At 36.5% G+C, this 21,541-nt stretch overlaps 1 protein-coding gene across 1 annotated transcript; it reads left to right on the top strand.

The window, feature by feature from the left end:
• The first annotated feature begins 1,407 nt into the window (after positions 1-1,407).
• LOC109110664 (gastrula zinc finger protein XlCGF8.2DB-like) lies at positions 1,408-9,535 on the top strand. Its single transcript, XM_042721092.1, has 2 exons — positions 1,408-1,548; positions 7,907-9,535. Exons 1-2 carry the CDS (start codon positions 1,461-1,463, stop codon positions 8,815-8,817), a joined length of 999 nt encoding a protein of 332 aa, XP_042577026.1. The 5' UTR covers positions 1,408-1,460; the 3' UTR covers positions 8,818-9,535.
• Positions 9,536-21,541: the final 12,006 nt, after the last annotated feature.

Raw genomic sequence — 21,541 nt, 5'->3', positions numbered from 1 at the left:
AATTACCATAGCTCAAGTTCAGTCTCTGTGGCAACTTATGCTGAGAAACTAACCTGGTCAGGAGCAGGCGAAGTATACAAACAATGCAACTTAAATCAAATGCATAAAAATACAGGCTACAACCGACTGTATTTATTGTATCGTGGTCAAGATTTAATCCCAGACAGCAACATAGTATTGGCCCAGATCCGGCCCTGTGAAAATCCATGCGAGCCAGATCTGGGCCACACTGCATGCTGTCTGGGATGACTTTGTTTTAAGATGTTGGAAACCATTTTACATGCTGCTGGGCATTCAGTTGATCAGCAGTCTCTAGTCATGCAGCCTTTCTCTCTGGTTTATGCCAGCTGTACTCTATGGTTATTAGAACATTAAAACATTACAATATAAAATAACCTCTTAAAGCATTAAAAAACACTTAATTAAAAGTTAAAATCACTAAATTAAAAATGAAAATGAATAATATAAAACAGACTATATTTTATTTGATAAGAGGAATACCCATTAACTCATTTGAGCTTGTAATTAGGGCTCTATTAGCAGCTTACATTTGATTTACAGTTGCTATCATAAAAATACACATATGTAGAATTAAAATTCTACATGTGTCGCATTTAATGTCCAACAACAAATATTTTAGCAGAATGCATATTTCATTCAGAATCATTGCACTATTATTCTATTGAGTTCCATCTGTTTAGCGTGCTGAAGCATTCGTTCACTCGCCCACTCCTGACAGCAAAATGGATATGAGATGAAAAGAGATGAAAAATATACCTGTGATGTGTCAGTTATGCACTGAGGAAAACACAATGTCTCAAATGCATTAAAACGGCACACATATTCACTGTTTGTCATGGTGGATCAATTTGATCCATGCTCAACATTAAGGGCTGCTTAAGAATAAGCCTGCACATCAAATTATCCTGACTCATTCAACCTGGGACAGAATTAGTTGAGATTGCGTAAACTTAATTGTCGTTTATGAAGGTTATTTCAAGTCAGGCTTTGGACTTTAATCCACGCTTTTCTTAGTGTCGTTTTTGAAACACGTCCCCCGGTTTCAGGGCTTAGGTTAAGCCAGGATAAGGCCATAAATTATAAACGTGTCTTTAAAAAAAAAAAAACATTAGTTGTGGTTGAACATCTTAAAACCATTGCACAGACATATTATAAGATCAGTGCGAGTTTTCTTTTCATTTGAAAGAGCTCAGAGTTACGTTTTAATCTGAGACTATCTTCAGCCTTGTCTGTGAAACCAGAGATAGCCGAAACCATTAATTATCATTCAGAGTGTCCCTTACCAGTGTGCTGACTACTGAACTAGGGAGCTGATTGAGACACACCCCAGTGATTTAGTGTTTGGACTGATTTATCTTTAATTATTCTCATCTTAAACATGACAGTGTGTGGATCTCAGCAGGAGTTTTTCTGTGGGTTTTGGACACACTGTTATAAAGATGGTAGTTTTTATTAAAGAGGAGAGTGAAGACGTGAAGATTGAAGACACTTTTAGAGTCAAACAAGAAGATACTGAGGAACAAACAGGTTGGTTTTATTCTCATTTGATGCTTATTAAAATGCCAAGCTTTACAGAAAAATGCATTATATTTTGAAGCATATCCAAGGGTGTAAAATACTTTTTTACTTAATTACTTTTACTCTTTATTTAATTACTGTACTCATTACTTTTTGTGGGATTTGTAGTTTACTAAAGTACAGTTTCAACTTAAACTTCTTGTACTTTTACTTGATTACATTTCTGAAGGGAAAAACATACTTTTTACTCCTTACAATTTAATTTTAACTTGAAGTACTTTTTTTGCATTATATTTTTTTGTCATCTTACACACGTTAAAGGGTTAGTTCACCCAAAAATTTAAATTCTGTCATTAATTACTCACCTTCATGTCGTTCCAAAACCATAAGACCTTTGTTCATCTCCAGAACACAAATTAAGATATTTTCATAGACAGCAATGTAATTACCAGAAACGTAGCAAGAAGATCGGTAAAATAATCCATGTGTCATCAGGGGTTCAACCGTAATTTTACGAAGCTACAAGAATACTTTTTGTGTGCAAAAGAAAAATAAAAATGTATTCAACAATTCGTCAGCATACGTTGTTTACGTTCAGTGAATACTCTCCAACATCGGGCTCAACAAACAGGATAGTCCACCAAAAATTTAATTTTCTCATCATTTATTCCCCCTTTTGTCATCTATGGTTTACATGGCTTTCTATCTTCAGATGAACACATACAAAGACTTAATTCAAGTGCATGAGAACACTTCAAAAACCACACAAATTGAATACGACCATTACGTTTAAATTCAGGGGCAGCGCCAGAGAATTATGAACACAGGTGCTAGATCATTGACGGCGAGCTGGGCAATTAATAGTAAATGCGATAAAAACAGATTATTCTTATTATGAATAAAATAAATCAGCCACTCAATTTTGTAACATTTTATTGCATGATTATTTAACTCAACACAATTTAATAAAAAAATAATATTTGATCAAATTAATCAAGTAGTCTACATCAGTTAGGTGCCAAAGATTTTTTTTTTTTTTTTTTTGGCATGCGAGTCCAAGGCAATATGACATCAAAAAGATTTGGGGATATATTTACTTTGCTGCTTCTCAGATATGTAGGAGACAGGAAAAAGCTCTCTCACATGATCTTTCACATATGGAGAGGAGTAGCTGCTATACTGTGGTGCACTCTGGCATCAATTTAGATTAATATGTGCTATATGTGTGCAGAAAAAAGGCAGGGAAAAAAAAAATATAATTAATATACACTCACAATAACACCACAAGGTTGTGCTTTAGTAAAATAGAGAAAATAAAACAAGATGTGCGTCACTGTAATGAACCTGATACTTGCCAAACCTGATCTCATGACTGTGCATTATTACTTTATACTTATGAAATATTAAAAAGTATAGAGGACCAGTTAACTGTTACAGTCCCAGCATAGAGTTGTTGTTTTAATTATTCAGGACTTCTCCTACCCAGACCGCAGTACCTATATCGACATTATAGACATGTCCTCTATCAAACAGCATCTGTACCGTGTCAATCCCTGGAAGAGGGAAGTGATGAAGAAGGTAGATTACCTGTCAACGCATGGACTCGCGGTGCTCAATTCAAATCCATAGATCTGACCATATATCCTGGTGCGAAATCCAGATTGTACAGGTTCTATAGTCTATAGTGTCATCAATCCAAACTCTTTCTTAATACTTTTTCATGTATTGTATTGATCGTGTTGCTGTCTTTTCCTTTGTAATGAAAAAGCACTAGAGTAGAGATGTAGCCACAATCAGATGTCACAAGTAGTTAATTTGTCAATTTAATAAGCACAGTTTATAGCCCCTTTCACGCTGCACGTTGGTTCCCGGAAAATTGCCGGGTCGTCTTCTGTGTGAACACAAACACGTCCTGAGATTGATTCCGGGATCGATCCTGGGTTGGGGACCTAGTAACATTGCCAGTTTCAGTCCCAGAATGAGCTCTGTGTGAACAAAAGCCAGAGCTAATGCCGAAAAGGGTGTGTCCTTGTGACGACGCATGTTATCGTGCGACTCATTTACCGGGTGTTTTGAAGGCAGATCAACGTTTGCGACAAAAAAAATGGTGTAAACTGTAATGAAGCAGAGATCAGTTTAGCTCCTCACTATCTGTGCTGAAGCTGAGATTGTTCGCCAGCTTGAGTGAAAGTTAAGGTGCCTAGCGTTTTCGACTCCTACACTACACGTCACATCCAGATGTCACGTGTCATTACGGGACCTTTACGGGTTGTGTGTGAACACGCGCACATATTCCGGGAAATCACTGGCAGTGTGAAAGGAGCAAAATTACACATTACCCGTGTACTTTTTGGAATCGCAGTGTGAAAGGGGCTCATGTATTATGATGGGGCTTAAATCCTTAAATGTGATTTTCTCTGCAAAACTGGACATAGTTCATTAGATCCCTTTTTTTTCTGACATTTAAGACAAATGTCCTGGGCCAAACTGTACTTTAATAAAGGGTTTAATAACTGCAAGCATTAAAGTTTTTTCTATGTTTAGGACACCTCCCAAAAGAGTTTACAATATTAATATGAGTTTCTAAAATTATATGCATCACCTCCTTCAATTAGATTAGTGCATATACTATCTAGCAGAGGTGGAGTAAGTCACACATGTGCAAGTCACAAGTAAGTCTCAAGCAAGTCCAAGTCAATTTTTTTGTAAGAATCAAGCAAGTCAAGCAGTCAAGTCCTAGCTTGGGTCAATCAAGTCATATAAATGTTTGATGATTTAACTGAATTTATATATTAAAATAACTTAAAACTACAGTAGTTATGGACTATGGGAGTTATATTTACAACAAAACGAAATTGCAATATGCATTTTTACTCAAAAAGTGTCCACATACAGCTTTGTTGTTAATACAATAAAAATCTAAAGTATATAAATAAAAATTAAAACTACATGGCCCAAGATGTAAATGTAACTGAAAAGTATTTAGGTACAGCTGTTTCAATATGCCTCAAACATTGAAGAAAACCATGAAAAGGTATTAAACAATTCATGTAAAATGGTTTCTATGTCACCAAATTGCATTATTCAAACAGGCATCAACTTTATGGGACATGGACACATCATTAAAGGGATACTCCACCCCAAATGTAAAATTTTTTCATTAATATTTTTGATGAAAACCGGGAGGCTTGTGACTGTCCCATAGACTGCCAAGTAAGATACACTGTCAAGGTCCAGAAAAGTATGAGAGGCGTTGTCAGAATAGTCCATCTGCCATCAGTGGTTCAACCGTAACATTATGAAGTGACGAGGATACTTTTTGTACGTGAAAGAAGAAAACAAAAATAATGACTTTATTCAACAAATTGTCTACTCTGTCTCTCTGCATCACAGCAGCGCAATTTTGGAGAATATGAGCTGAACTCAAACTGCGTATGCTTGTGATTAAGTAAGTGATTAATGACAATTTTCATTTTGGGGTGGAGTATCATCACTTTAAGTTAGATCCTTACTTTTTAACAAAAAGAATAACAACAAGAAGAAAAAATATTAATAATTGCATCACACAAACCTTGTACATTTTTATTGTACAGTTATAATGTACATTTTTAATCTCTGTGGGTGTGTATGTGTGTGAGGGAGAGCGAGAGTGAGTGTGAGTTATTAATATTTGTGAGTGAATGTGTGTGCATGGTTGTGCTTGCAAGGTTGTTTTTTTTTTTTGTGTATGCATGGTTGGGTTCAAAACTGTATGATTTGACTAATTATCCATAGTCTTTTCACTCAAAGAGTAACAGTGAAGACAGTGAAAAACCATTTACAAATGCATTCCACTTGTAAAAAAATACATTTGATACTGCTCACAAACTGTATTTTAATGCAGCCATATTCTCAATAAAACTGTTTTCACTGGTATATTTTTTTGTTTCTGTTGTAAGACTATGGGATGAATATGAAATGGAGACTGAGAGCGGCCCATTAAGACTACTAGCTCTCCATTAGATATTAATCTGCACAAAAATCCTGATTCATAATCATGACATCGTCTAATGAAATCAAATGCACATAAGAAAGATAATGACTGTGCTGTGATTTCAGCTATTTGCATGTAAAATAGAGTTAGAAGTGACAGAATATCATTTAACCGAAAGCGCTGCTCCTCTCAGCCACTCGCTGAACAGTCTACGCAGAGAGAGGTGCGCGCATGCTGGGAAAGCGAGACCTCGCGCTCGTGCGTCAGTATTGGTAAGTCTCAGAAACTAAATAAGCTTTGTCCAAGGAGTTGCTAGATTTGTCGCTAAGAATTTTTTTTTTTTGTTGAAAAAAAAAAAAAAAAAAAAAGATTGCTAAATATCGACAAAGTCACTAAGTTGGCAGCACTGTACAGGCTCTGCTTGCCTGCTGCGTCATTTGGTTAGATTGCAGTGCGTTCAAAAACAAACAGATATTTATTGAACGCAAAATGGTAAGACAATAAATACGTTTAATAACTTGAAGTTATTCCATATAGGTAGCAGAGTTTCACAAAATAAAACAAGACAAGTAAAATGTTAACTGACAAATAAAATTGTTAATAAAAACATTATTCTTCCGCCAAACAATGTAGTTCCTCAGAAACTGTTCAGAATGAAGGACCGGAACTATCCGTTTTATAATAATGTTTTGATGTCTAAGACCAGTTTCCCTTCTTCATTTCATTGCAAAAACACTTGAACGAGCTGTGTTCCACCAAGTCTCTTCCTTTCTCACACAGAACAACCTCCTTGACAGCTACCAATCTGGCTTCAGAAGTGGACATTCAACTGAGACTGCCTTGCTCTCAGTTGTTGAAGCCCTAAGACTGGCAAGAGCGAAATCCAAATCTTCAATACTTATCTCGCTTGATCTATCTGCTGCTTTTGACACGGTTAACCACCAGATCCTCCTGTCAACCCTACTGACAAAGGGCATCTCAGGAACCACACTCCAGTGGTTTGAGTCTTACCTATCAGATAGAGAGGTGAGGTGTCCAATTTGCAACATCTAACAACTGGGGTGCCTCAGGGCTCAGTTCTTGGACCACTTCTCTTCTCTGTCTACATGGAATCATTAGGTTCTGTCATTCAAAAACATGGCTTTTCATACCATTGCTATGCTGATGACACTCAACTCTACCTCTCATTTCATCCTTATGATCCGACGGTAGCTGCTCACATCTCAGCTTGTCTAACAGACATTTCTTGCTGGATGAAGTACCATCACCTTCAACTCAACTCTTGCCAAGACAGAACTGCTTGTGGTTCCAGCAAACCCATCGTTTCATCACAATTTCACCATCAAGTTAGGCACATCAACCATAATTCCTTCAAAATCCACAGCCAGAAACCTTGGAATTATGATTGATGATCAACTAAAATTTCTCAGATCACATTGCTAAAACTGTCTGGTCCTGCAGATTTGCTTTATTCAACATCAAGAAGATCAGCCTCTTTCTTTCCGAACATGCTGCACAGCTCCTTGTTCAAGCTCTTGTTCTGTCCAGGCTAGACTATTGCAACGCTCTCTTGGCAGGTCTTCCAGCCAGTTTTATTAAACATTTACAATTAATCCCAAAATGCGGCAGCAAGATTAATTTTTAATGAGCCGAAAATAATGCAGGTCACACCTCTATTTATCAATTTGCACTGGCTACCAATAGCTGCTCGCATAAAATTCAAGGCATTGATGTTTGCATACAAAACCACCACTGGCTCTGCACCCCTTTACCTAAATTCATTACTTCAGACTTATGTGCCCTCTAGAAGCTTGCGTTCTGCAAGTGAACATCGCTTGATTGTGCCATCCCAAAGAAGCACAAAGTCACTTTTACGGACTTTTAAATTAAATGTTGCCTCCTGGTGGAATGACCTGCCCATCTCAATCCGAGCAACTGAGTCCTTAGCCATCTTTAAGTATCGGCTTAAAACACATCTCTTCCATCTTTATTTGATCCTCTAACTTTTTCACTCTCTATTCTTATTCTATTTTAAAAAAAATAATCTAACTAGCTTTCTAATCTTTTTGTATTCTATGTTTTCTTTTCATTTATTATACAATTAACAAAAGCAAAAAAAGACCTCTAACACTAGCTTGCTCTGTTCTTTTTCTATACTGTTTTCTTTTTATTTATTATATTATTTAAAAGCCCTTGCTATGTGTACTGTGTTAAGCTAACTGAGACTTGTTATAGCACTTGTATATCATTGCGCTCTTGTTGATTTTGATTGCTTACATTGTCCTCATTTGTAAGTCACTTTGGATAAAAGCGTCTGCTAAATGACTAAATATAATGTCTGTTTCTTTGTGCAATTAAACTGGGCTAACTTTCATTTGTCTTTTTTCACCATAGACCTCATGCTGCTGAAAGAGGAGCACATAGTACCGAATAAAACAGAAGAGAAAGAACAATATGAGACGACTCATGATTTTAAAACCGAAGAAGAATCTTTCAGTTGGCCACAGATTAAAGAGACTTTCTCACAGAAAACAGCTCATAGAACAGGAACTACAAGTTATTTCACCCCTTTTCACTGTGAAAAGAGTTTAAATGAACACGGAAACCTTAAAGTCCACATGAGAGTTCACACCAGAGGGAAGCTTTTCACCTGCCAACAGTGTGGAAAAAGATTTAATCAAAGAGTAAACCTAAACAGGCACTTAAAAGTTCACACTGGAAAGAAGCCTCACAACTGCCCTGAGTGTGGAAAGGGTTTTGATCAACATGGAAACCTTAACGTGCACATGAGAATTCACACTGGAGAGAAGCCTTACACCTGCCAGCAGTGTGGGAAGTGTTTCAGTCATAATGGAAACCTTAAAGTGCACATGAGAGTTCACACCGGAGAGAAGCCTTACACCTGCAAACAGTGTGGAAAGAGTTTTGATCATCATGGAAACCTTAACAGGCACAAAAGAATTCACACTGGAGAGAAGCCTTTCACCTGCCAACAGTGTGGAGTCAGTTTCACACTTAAAGGAAGCCTTAAAGTCCACATGAGAATTCACACTGGAAAGAAGCCTTTCACCTGCCAACAGTGTGGAAAAGGTTTCAGTAGAAAAGGAACCCTTAATGACCACATGATAATTCATACAGGAGAGAGTCCTTTTATCTGCCAGCTGTGTGGAAAAAGTTTAAACCGAAAAGAAAGCCTTAACAAACACATGAGAATTCACACAAGAGAAAAACTTTATACATGCCCTCAGTGTGGAGAGAGTTTCAATCTACATGGAAGCCTTAAAGCCCACATGAGTTCACACTAGAGAGAGTTCTTCACCTGCCAACAGTGTGGAAAAAGTTTTACTCAAAAAGGAGATCTTAACGTGCACATGAGAATTCACACTGAAGACAAGCCTTACACCTGTCCTGAGTGTGGAAAGAGTTTTGGTCAACATGGAAACCTTAAAGTGCACATGAGAGTTCACACTGGAGAGAGTCCTTTTATCTGCCAACTGTGTGGAATGAGTTTCATTCAAAAAGGATCCCTTAATAGACACATGAGAATTCACACTGGAGAAAAGCGTAATGTGTGCCATCAGTGTGGAAAAAGTTTCAGTCGAAAAGGAAGCCTTAACAGGCCCATGAGAATTCACACAAGAGAAAAACTTTATGCTCTCAGTGTGGAGAGAGTTTCGATCTACATGGAATCCTTAAAGCCCACTTGGGAGTTCACACTGGAGAGAGTTCCTTCACCTGCCAACAGTGTGGAAAAAGTTTTACTCAAAAAATTAACAAACCGTAACAAGCACATGAGAAAACTACACAGCATATTTTCAACACAATCTTGTTCAACACACAAGGATTCATTTGAGAGAACTGTTTTATTTCTTCAGTGTGGAAGGAGTTTCTCAGACAGGAATAATCACGTAATAATGTTATGATGTATAGGAAGCTCAGAAGTGAAGACCAGGGGCCCGTTCAGGGCTCCAGACTAATTCTTCCCACTGGTCACTCTTTTGCGACTAACTTTCGCAGTTGGTCGCCCGAGCACATGATTTGGGCGCAATTTTTTTTTTTTTTTTTTTTGCAACAACATGGGATTAATTAATGCATGCTGATGAACTTTAATCATAGTTTATAGTTATATGGACACAAAAGTGGTTAACATTCAACCCGTTCTTTTACATCAGTAGTATCATTTGTGATTTTAATTTTGAGAACAGGAGTTCCTTTTTTGCTATGTTATAAGCTGGGCTTATGCACTTTCCCTTTTGAATTCATGATATTGTTGTTACATTTTAAAAGATAAATTGTGTTGTCACACAAAAGATAATTGTCTGTTTTGTTTACATACATATACACACCTTTTACTTTTTAAGACTTAAACAAAAGATGGATTCATTGTTATTCTTAAAAGCACAACAACAATACGATTGAATGACAAACTAGCTTTAAAAAAGTTTATTAACAAAAATGAATAAAATGAGGCATGGCATACACCACATGCTGTATTATATACCGACTAAAATTACAGAACGTTTAGCAAACACTGAGGAATCGGATAAAAATAAATAAAAAAGAGCCTTCATGGCATAACGTGAGGTAAACCGCAAAGATAAATGGTCTTTTACTCTACTTTAGCTTGAAAACCATCTATCGATTTGCATAATTTTTGCTGCGTGCGCTAGCGCTGACGTGGCGAGTGTAACCCAGGCTCTACACTCAAAGCGCTGCGCAGTTCAAACAAGTAGCGCAGTTTCATTATGTTTTCAGTTCCGTTTGCCGTTTGATGTTTCTCATAAGCAATAGAATTGACAGCGCTTTTGAGTTGAACAACGCAGTGTTCGCACAAGTGTGACTGCCCACAAAATTTAGTTGCACAGGCAGAAAAAATTGTCACAAAATGCGACCATCTGGTTGCAGTCTGGAGCCCTGACTGTTCTTCGTTCGTCGCTCATTACATCCCAGATAGCACACGTAGGTCTGGCCGACGTCGGCCCCAGAGTGGAACGTCAGCCTCCTATCTATAACCTCTAATAAGTATCGGCCAGGCATAGGCGCATATCTTCAGTCAGTGCTCTATTTCCAGCTCGTCGGCTTTGGGTCGCCCCACTACTGCAGGCAGATGCCACGCTTATGTTTGTGCATGACCATTCATCTCTTTGCAACCCACCAGAGAAAAGGCGACTGCAGCGACATCTGTGGTCTTCAGATAAGATTTCACTTGAGGTAAATTAGAAAAAAAAAATCCTTTGTTAATTCTGTGACACTTAAAAGTTACAGAGGCACTCGGATTACTACAGGCAATTTCTAATCACAATTTCTTGGAGGGGAAAAATTACTCCAATTTTACAGTCTCTGAACTGGCTACCTATTAAGGTCCGTATCAGTTACAAAATATTATTACTTATAAGGCCCTTAATGGTTTAGCTCCTGCGTACCTAACTAGTCTTCTACCACGCTACAATCCATCACGCTCCCTAAAGTCACAAAATGCTGGACTTTTGGTAGTACCTAGAATAGCAAAGTCCACTAAAGGAGGTAGAGCTTTTTCGCATTTGGCTCCCAAACTCTGGAATAGCCTTCCTGATAATGTTCGGGGTTCAGACACACTTTCTCTGTTTAAATCTAGATTAAAAACACACCTTTTTGGCCAAGCATTCAAATAATGCATCTCATAATTTTGGACTTTGATTTGTTTTTGACCGCTTCACAAAATATTCTTTTAACCAAACAGTGTGGCATGATGTTTTCATACTGAGACGAAGCTACACATGAGGGTAGCCATAGAGACTAGGGAAGCACCGGACATGATCACATGACAAGAAACAATGAAAACAATAGAGTGGGGGAACTATGACGTCACTTTGTAGGCCGATCGGCTGTTAACATCACACTGGTTACCTCCACAGAAAGCCAACAGGACTTTTCCATAGGCTTTTGGATTATTGCAAAAAATAAGCTCTGTGTTTAACCATAGTTCATGAAACTTACACATTTTGTCCATCAAGACCATCTTCACAAAATAATATAACTTTTATGAATTTTGAAGCCTAAATAAATGCGCCAGAACTTAAAGAGCAGGTCATACAGGTTTTTGAAAAATATCTCTTTTGCAGTTTATAATGTAGCTTTCCTTAAATGAAAACAATCTGCAAAGTTGTTAATCAAAAAAAGTGTTCAGATACAGTACATGACATTTCCACAGGCACAGAATCCAACACCGCATGGACTCTTAAAGTTCTTTCTACCCTCAGAGGCTCCAAATGGGCTGAAAGAGATTCCTCTGAAAAGCCTACAGCCCCAATTGCCTCCATGAACTGACACCTAAATTTAAAAAGCCTCTTTTCTTGTGGATATGTGCAACGAACTGCAGTTCATGTTTATGAAGAATGTATTTTTTCCTATTCAGCTGAACTCTAAAATGCATTTTGTATTTAGCAAAAAGTGCACCTGAGATATCACACCTGTTTTTGTGACAGCCTAAAGCTATGTAACTAGCAAAAAAAAAAAACTTTAAAAGTTGGGGTTGTGGCCTTTGATTTTGTAGCCAATCAGAATGGTTGTCGCATCAGTTTGACTGCAACAGTGCAACTATGCATGTATGCACTAAAATGCGTGCACTAAAATGAGCCATCTTATTAGAGTCTAGCTAATTGCTTCATTATTTCTTCATAAATTAATTTCTTGATAACTTGTGTTGCATGTCAGGGCAAAGCAAAAAAAAACAAAACTGTTGAACAACAATATAAAATTCATTAATTGATTTTTCTACAGTTATTTGTACTATAATTTATACTACAATAGGAAAATACTGTAAATTGATTAAATTGTTCAGCATGATAAAATTTAATGTCTCTGACAGCGCCTGTAGTCCCATTTAGCAACTTGTTAGCAGCCATCTTTTTTAAGAAATGTAACAGTTTAAAATAATCATGAGTGGCATGTAACTGGTGTGTTTTATGTAGTAGAATGAAACGTGGAATTATCTTGAGCATGTGTGAACCACACACAGATTATTTTAGGGGATTTAATCAAACTCCCATTCTGGGACAATGGAACCAGAAGTGCTAGAGTGCTAACTTGCTTCCAGGTTTTTGCCTACAAAGTGATGACATAGTTCCACCACTCTATAGGTGTGTTCGACTTAATGCAGCATTGCGAGGATCGATCATAATCTGATTTGAAGCAGTGCATGCCAGTTAGAAATGGTTAGGGCTAGAAGGGATACAGCTGTGGCAACTGGAAATGCGCACATCAATATAGCATAATTTTTTGTCACACTGTACAACAATAATTACTATTTTTGCATTATTGTAAGGGGTAAGTTTAGGGTTGGGGTAGGTGTAGATGTTAACAAAACACAATCTAATAGGTAGAAAATTAAATTTTGTAAAAATTTAAACAACCGTTAGAAATTTTGTTCAACTTGAGACAGTGCAGATGTCACTGTCACATGTGACATTAAAGTACCGCGATGGCATTTTGAGAGCAGCCGGCTGACACCGTGTGATCACACCGCCGCCGAGAGCATCAAAATTTGCTTTTGCCACCCTGCCGACAACACAGTAGACAGATTCATGGATGCTCTGACATAGATCAAATGCTTGTCTTCTATTTAAAGGGTCCGCAAAGCATACAAGCACGTTGATCTTGTGCAGACTGACCACAAGGGTATAAGTTAACCTCATGAAATATTTTAAATTTGAAGGTAAGAAACGGATTGATTAAAAGAACTTAATAATTATAGTTACATGCTTGCTAACGAAAAAAAAAAAATTAAAAGCCATTTGTGTGTTGTGGCTTTTGTGTGCATGGTTAAGTGCTAGTCTAATTTCAACACGCAATTTATAGGAGACGTTTACTAACGGTGGTCTTTAATTAACATTAACATTAATTTGTGCGCAGCCTACATCACAAACTGTCCTGGTTTAAGTGTAGCCTTAATGCAACTGTTCAAATTGGTGATGTTTTCTGTTTTGAGCAAGATGAATATGAACTGAAATGTGCTAAAAATGTATTTAAAAAAATTTATTTAGGTACCACTTTAACCAATCTTTCATACAAAGATGGGTTCAAGTTTCTAAATAAATTTTTTTTAATACAGAGATAGTATGTTAAAAACGCATTCATTGTGTCTCAAAATAGCAAAGTTGAGTGCACTTAAGATTATCTTAAGAATTTTTAGTAGTAAGTACAAAATTAGTGCGCGAAAACAGGGCACTTTAAGTACAATATGGAAGTATAATTTTTTCACCTGGGTGCCCTACACGTTTGGTATGGTAGAATATGATAGATTTCTAAGAATATAAAACACATATAACCAGAAATGTTGGCAATATTTTATTGCCGGTATACTAACTTTAAAAAAAAAAAAATTATTGTATGTGAGGGAGAAAGCACAAGGTGCAGCTTATTTTCAGAAAATATACAACATTAATACACATCAGCAACTTACGAGGAACACCAACAATGTCAGACACCTTGATTGATGCATCATTTTATCGAACACGACGTAAATATTGGGAAACCCACCACAGCAATAATCAACCTCTGCACCATTTTGCTTGGGAACTAATGTGGTCAGAACCAAAGTTAACAGGTCTGAGTTCTCTGGAGCAGTGGACTTCTACATTCCAATTGGTTTGCTGCCAAACCACGTCATAGCTCATTACCATAAAGTTGACCTGATTTCATCTCTACTTGACTGCCACTCAGTTGCGTGTTGAAGTTGTTCACGAAATTACCTCCAGGTGGCGCAAAGGGGCAGTTTGCAAACTGACTAAAATTTATATTTTGTTTTGTAAACAGAGATCAAATACCGAAATAAAACTATAACATTATAACAATAACATCTTTAAAAATAAGAAAATTAATTTAAAATAAATTTTTAGAAAGTTCATTTCAAAACGTGTGATAGTCGGAGGTAGCAGCCTAAGGCATCAAAAATAAAAAAATAAATAAAAATAATTAAATTTACATAAAGGCAGGTTATGGTTATTAAACAATCATTATGAAAACCATTAAAACTACACAATTTCCTTATGTTGTATTAAAGTTTTGAATGAAAAATCCTGACCTTAGCTGTTGGTCCTGTCTGTACAAGGCTGCAAGTTTGTACTCTGTTCTCTTTGCAATTTACTCTGCCTCACACCATAAAAACAAAAAATAAGTTGCGAGAAATCAAGACTAATAGGCTAAAACTGAGACATGGAAAACGCCTAGAAATCATGCAAAAAGTAGAATATTAACTTGGAATGTTTAGATTACATTTAAGGAGGTGTGCATTCGCCTATGCCATAAAAAATTAAATGATTGAAAATGTGGCTTGATTAGTGTTATAGGCTAGGCCTAGCTCTAACACATATTTTTGCACTTGTCACATTAATGCTACAAATTATGAAAGGCTTGGAACTTACATTTAATAATTCGCTGATGTATTTCAGCAGGTCACACATACTTATTTATTATCTGTCCTTTTTAACACATTTATTCCCATGTACAGAGACCATGACATGCTGAAAATTATGTCCCTGAATAAGAAATTTATCATTTTTTTATCGTTCCTTTGTATTAGTTCAAACGTATTTAAATAATAATTAAACTTTTTTTTTTTTTTAAATAATAACAATACTGATAATAATACGGTTTAGCATATAGAGTTTGGGCATGCGGGAGATTGGGGGAATCTGTAAAATGTAAAAATAAAATAAAATTAAAAAAATGAATTAGACAACAAAATACAACTTAAGAATTTTCTCATTTAATTAGAAAACAACCCCCTGATTCACAATATTAATTTCCAAATGCAGGGACCTGCAGGGCATAAATCTGGTATAGACCTGCACGGACCTCAAACCTCGTCTCTATAGCAGCCCTTGGCCGACAGCCTGGAGCCTGTGTCTTTTTCTCTCTTTCTTTTTGCTTCCTAATTACACTGCTGTTGCAGCTATTAAAATAGGTCTGTTTTATTTTTAATAGCAAAGTTATATTTCTTATTGTTTCATAATCACTTTTTTTTTAATTAATTAATTTAGAAAAATATTTGGAACATTTTTGTTTGTTAAATTCAAATTGTTGTTTTTTAAGTGACGACCAAGCGGATAGCAGCAGACAGTTGAGTTGTTCACGTTTGATCAATTTAGCATTCTCAAATCATCACAACTTGCTTAAAATAAAATCTGTAGATGTTAAAATACTTACAATGTTAGCTAAAATATCTAAGCGCTTGTGTGGAGAGTGGAAGCTGAAGCACGCTTAATGCATGAGGCACAAGCGCGATCACTTCATTTTGTTCTTCAGTGGAAACAAGTAGGCTACGCCTTCATTTTTGCTCATACAGATAAGACTAATACTTCATTCAGAAACTATAACTGGTCTACCCTTATTTTTGTGTGCACTCACAGTATCAACAAAACGTCTTATAGAGAAAACAAACAGGATGTGCTTGCCTTCTCGACTGCATGAACTGGAAAATGAGTTCGGGCTGAACTCTAACTCTAAAATCAGGTGCACTTTAAGTGAAAGTGACGTGACATACAGCCAAGTATGGTGACCCATACTCAGAATTCGTGCTCTGCATTTAACCCATCCAAAGTGCACAGCAGTGAACACACACATCGTGAACACACACCCGGAGCAGTGGGCAGCCATTTATGCTGCGGCGCCCGGGGAGCAGTTGGGGGTTTGGTGCCTTGCTCAAGGTTACTTGGCTTCCTCAGTCGTGGTATTGAAGGTGGAGAGAGCGCTGTACATTCACTCCCCCCACCAACAATTCCTACCGGCCCGAGACTCAAACTCACAACCCTTGGATTGCAAGTCCAACATTCTAACCGTTAGGCCACGACTTCCCCCAAGGGAAGCTTCACAATGTCCGAAACTGATGGTTTAAATACACAATAAGCTAAAGAATACATGTAAGACTGGATCCATGAAGGGCTAATAATGAGAGTAAGATGTTAATAATGTATGATCACGCTTTGGTTCATATTTAAAAAACGACTTTTAAAAAAGTCATATAATATTACAGCAATACTGATAATAATATATAATATATATATATAACACGGCTCTGTGAAATTCTTGATTCTGATTGGTCAGTCGCGACTTTCCGAGGTATGTTATCCCTCGATAACAACCGCTAAACGCTAATAACACAGGCTCATCTGGGTAACTGAAGTCGGAGCTGTACTCTTGCTAGGAACAGTTGTTGAAGCTTTGCATTTGTTTAGCTAATAAAATATTAAAATTCAATTCAAAATGGTGTACAATTATTTAATTATGTCATCCTGGTATTGTGGACTCACTCTCTCATTCCATAAAAACGCAGCTTCTGCAATTTTGCTACGATTGTTTTGTACACTGTAATGGATTATAAGATAACTAACAAACTGTTAAGATTTTAAAACATTTTCGTCTTAAATGTTTTATTGCCTTAATTATTTATGTGGTGAAATGTTGTGTAATAAGTGGTTTCCCTTAAATGTCCGTCTAGTTTGAACTTGCCGCTTGCTCGCAACTGCTGTGTTCACGGAAGCTTTGTGTTCAAATATTTCAACTCAATTCAATATTTTGTAACTAATTATTTACTTACGTGGCAAGTAGCCATGTAATAAGCGGGATAATGTACATCCAGCCGATCAAAGTCTGCCGCCGTTTTCATTCTGAAAATTTAATGCAGACTGAGGCGATCACAAATTCGTGTACAGTTTATGGATCTAATCGCTAAATTTCTAAAAATGGCCTAGCGACGCCCATGTGTCTTGGCGAGCTACCTCCAATCAGGCTGCGAGCTAATGGTAGCTTGCGCGGGGCGTGTTGGAGACCCCTGAACTGGCCAAAAGAGACGCGCGACTGCCAGAGAGACAAAAACTTTTGTTCTTAATTTATATGCTATGTTGCTTTGTACTATTTTCAGTTTTGTACTGTTTTAATTGTACGTGGCAATGCTGCAGTCATTTTGGCAATACAAATGTAAAAATATTATGCAGTATTAAGAAACTGTCACGAGACCTCGTGTAGGCCTAACAATTTTTAGTTTCATTATTGGACAATTTCAGCGTTATGGACGTGACATTCACAGTCAAAACCTAAAATATTAATTCTCACAGAATGTATTCATTACCAATATATTGAACCATCTCTTTATGTTTTTTCTAAATCCAAACTAGAATACAGACATCAGAAAAGTATCCGTCTATGAACGTGTTTTATAGGCTATTTTGGATTTGGCAAATACACATACGTTATGGACGTGACAAAAAAGACCAGAGTTTTTGGGAGACAATATATTTTGTAGACTTCCTGTGATTTACAATGCACAAACCAGAAGCAACAATATCTGCAGAACGGCGTTCGTCTTCATGATGTAACCCCTCAGCAAATCTCTTGAGGGTCGCACTCAGCAGCATGCACGCCGAACAACCAAATCTTGCACTCTCAGAGCAGATAGCGACACAAGTTATGTGAAACACACAGGGCTGAAAAATTCTAAAATGTTATTGAGCAGATAGGAACAGGGCTGAGAAAATTAAAATTTTTAGAAAAATTTTTATGTTATATATAGAATAAATTAATTTTTAAAATTTTATGATATGAATGAGAGAACTTGAGTTTAAATAGAGGACGTTTTATTAATCCGTCCCTTCTTTTCAGTAGGAGGGAAATTATACAGTCATCACGTTTTACTAAAGTAAAGAATTCATAAAATAGGCTACGCAACAATTTCTAAATTAGTGAACAGATGTCTTTTTTCCCACATAGTTCTTTGTCATAATAAAAGACGTAACAATATCAAAGTATGTTTGTGACAAAAATGCATGCTGTTTTATTAAACAAATTTTTATATATAAATAAAAATGTAATTGTGACAAATATTAAGTAATTGTTAGATTATATCATGCTCTCTGCCAGAATATGTTGTAAGTTTGTCTGTCTGTGCTCTCTCTCCCTTACCCTCCATTTCTCTCCCCTTGTTCTTCTCCCTCCTCCCATCTGTGTTCTCTCCTTCTCTATACTCTATTCTTTCTCTTCCTCTCAGTGTATACTCGCATGTCTAGGATACCTAGGGTTTAAATGGTGAGGGCCATTGGTCAGACCCAGGTTACTGAATTTATTCTTCATGTTCATAATTCTTCCCATGGGCCCATGCAAGGACTGAGAATAGTCAGGACAGCATCGAAAGAGCTAAATTATCTTTAACAGTAATGTAAGAATATTTACATTTAGAATCCATGTTTGTAGCCTAGCCTGAAATAGTCTACCGCTCCGATGCAAAGTAAACCACCATTTCTTTAAAGTAATATAACCAGGGGTGCACATAATTTTTTCAGCCTGGTCCTCACACAGCGGCACGTGGTGTGACCCATCAAATATAACTATAAAAAATAAATTAATAATAGTAATAATATTATTGCACTTTATTTTTTATTTTTTTTGTTGTTTTATTAAATAAAACAATAAACTAAATAATAAAGTGTGATAATACTATTTTATTTTAAAATTAAAATGGAGTTTTAAATACCAATACAATTATTTTATAGTAAACTTAAAAATAAAATGCTAATATTATTTTTATTTATTTATTTGAACCTTAATTATTATTTTTAATTTGAATTATTTAAATTTTTTCATTTTCAAACTTAAAATCAGCTTTTATTTTGGTGGGTTGCCGGCAAGTAAGTATATGCACTTCCGGGTTTAGTGTTGCTGATTTTTGTAGAGTATCAGTAAATGAAATGTTACAGTTTTGCATTGTGCTTTGAAAACATTAGCAGGTAGCCTAGATTTACATTTAGTATTTAGCTAAAGATCATAAAAATGTATGCTTTCAGTTTGAATAGAGATCTTATACAGTACAGTTTGTCGATCTAAAATGGTAATTGTGTATTAACAGCTGTCAACCATGTCGGTTTGCAAACGCATGCTCTGAACTAATTTACACAGCGCATTTCTTACTTTGGTCGCGCGTGCGGACCTGCGGACCACTCATGTGCACCCCTGAATATAACACATGATTTATATTATATAAATAATGAGGTACACCTGTTAAATGTTTAAAATCTAAAATATGGTGTAATACTTAGCGTAAATAGAAGCACAGGCTCATAGACTTGACATTTATCTTGACATAAAAATACACATTCAGTAGATCCATAGCTTCCTGTTGGTCAGTTCGTCTCTTTACCCTTACCAAAAAGTAGTATACTTCAAGTTTATTTTATTAAGTATACTTAAGTAAAGTTCAAGTATATTTAGACTTTTTGTAAGTATAAGTATACTTAAATGTCATTTTAAGTATATTTCTGAGGAGTACATAAAGCCCATTTCTGAGAAGTACATAAAAAGTAAACTAAAAGCATACTTTCCTATTTTTTAGTTTAAAAGAAGTATACTAATAGCACACTTGAATAAACTTCTTTTTCTTAAGGGTAGTTAAGTTTTCCCCCCAATTGTTGCAGAAAACATTATATTATATAGTATAATCATGGTCAGTGTAGACATGTACTTGAACTTACTTTCTATTCGACTCTAACTGCTCCTTGCTAGTCCAGTCAGAGAAGTATAATATAAAGATGATGTCCACTGTCTGACTCCAAGCACTGCTCACAGGTGTCTGAGGAGTAACGTCTGCCATTTTTTCTGTGATGATACTTCTCTTGATTACATTTACATTTTACATTTAGTCATTTTGCAGATGCTTTTATCCAAAGTGACTTACAATTGGGGGATACATAAAATGATTCTTAAAGAGGCAAACAGACACAGGAAGTGCTTTTAATACCAAGTTTTAGACATCGTTCAAATAAGTACAAGCTAGAAAGACAAGGAATAAATAAAGAGAAAAGACAGTTTTTTTAATGATAAAGTCAAGTAGCTTTGAAAGAGATGAGTTTTCAGCAGTCGCTTGAAAATTGTCAAGGATTCTGCATTCTGGATAGGGATGGGAAGATCATTCCACCAGCCAGGAATGGTGAACGAGAATGTTCTGGAAAGTGATTTTGTGCCTCTCTGTGATGGTACCACGAGGCATTGCTCACTAGTGGATCTCAGACTTCTGTAGGGGAAGTGAGTGAGAGATTCGTAGTAGTAAGTGAAAGAATGGCCACTGCTGAAACCTGACTGACCTGAGGCTCCCATACTGCATCTCTTGCACCACCAGAGGGAACCTTCACCTGAATATTGACTGTTTTGATTCCAACTTCAATTCCCATCAGCCTTCATATCTAGGATTTATTGCACTACACTTGCATCCATCCAATTAATTACTCACTCAAACACACATATAAGCACCGCTCACTCACACTCTCATTGGAAAGTCTTGATTTGCTGTGGTTGTCAATTCTGAGTGTTCTGTGGATTACCTTCTCTGTTTTTGAACCTGGACTGTACTGTAGTGTTTGATCCTTGCCGCCTGCCTCGACCCCTTGCATCTTACTTGGACTTGTTTGCTTATCTGCCCTGACCTCATACCTGTTCTCTGGTTTGTGAATGTTAATCAGCCTGTCCCAATCTCTCGCCTGTTCTCTGGACTAAGAATTATCTGCCTCTTCTGTGTTGCTGCCTCTGTACTGTATTAATCGTTGTGATAATAAAGCTGCAGATGGATCCTCACTTTTCTGACTCATCGTTACAAAAGTGATATATTTTTCATAGTATTCTTTCAGTGGTTAACTAACTGATTAAGACGGTCTCTGGCTGCCACCTACTGGCATAACAATGTAACCTGCAATGAAAGAAGCCCAGGCATGATATTGCGTTTTTTTTTCTTTTTTTTTTTTTTTTGAATTGCCAAAAAAATAAAAATTGGGCGTGATTAGCTGATGTGTTAATTGTGGGAGCATGTGATTAGTTGATGAATTGTGTGCTTGGTTAACGATGGCTCTTAAATATTTAAATGCAATGTGTTGAATGCCTGCTAAGACTTGCATATTTGTGCATAGTGTTCTGACCCTGGATGCTTACAGAAGGACATTCTTTTATTTATGTGCCAGAAACATCATGAGCATACATGATTTTTGATGGCTGAACTTGTGTTGATAAATGTAC

The sequence above is a fragment of the Cyprinus carpio genome, chromosome B3 (assembly GCF_018340385.1).
Source record: "Cyprinus carpio isolate SPL01 chromosome B3, ASM1834038v1, whole genome shotgun sequence".
Taxonomy (NCBI): Eukaryota; Metazoa; Chordata; class Actinopteri; order Cypriniformes; family Cyprinidae; genus Cyprinus; species Cyprinus carpio.
Note: the sequence above shows the minus strand (reverse complement) of the source record. Positions and strands in the feature narration are given on the sequence as shown.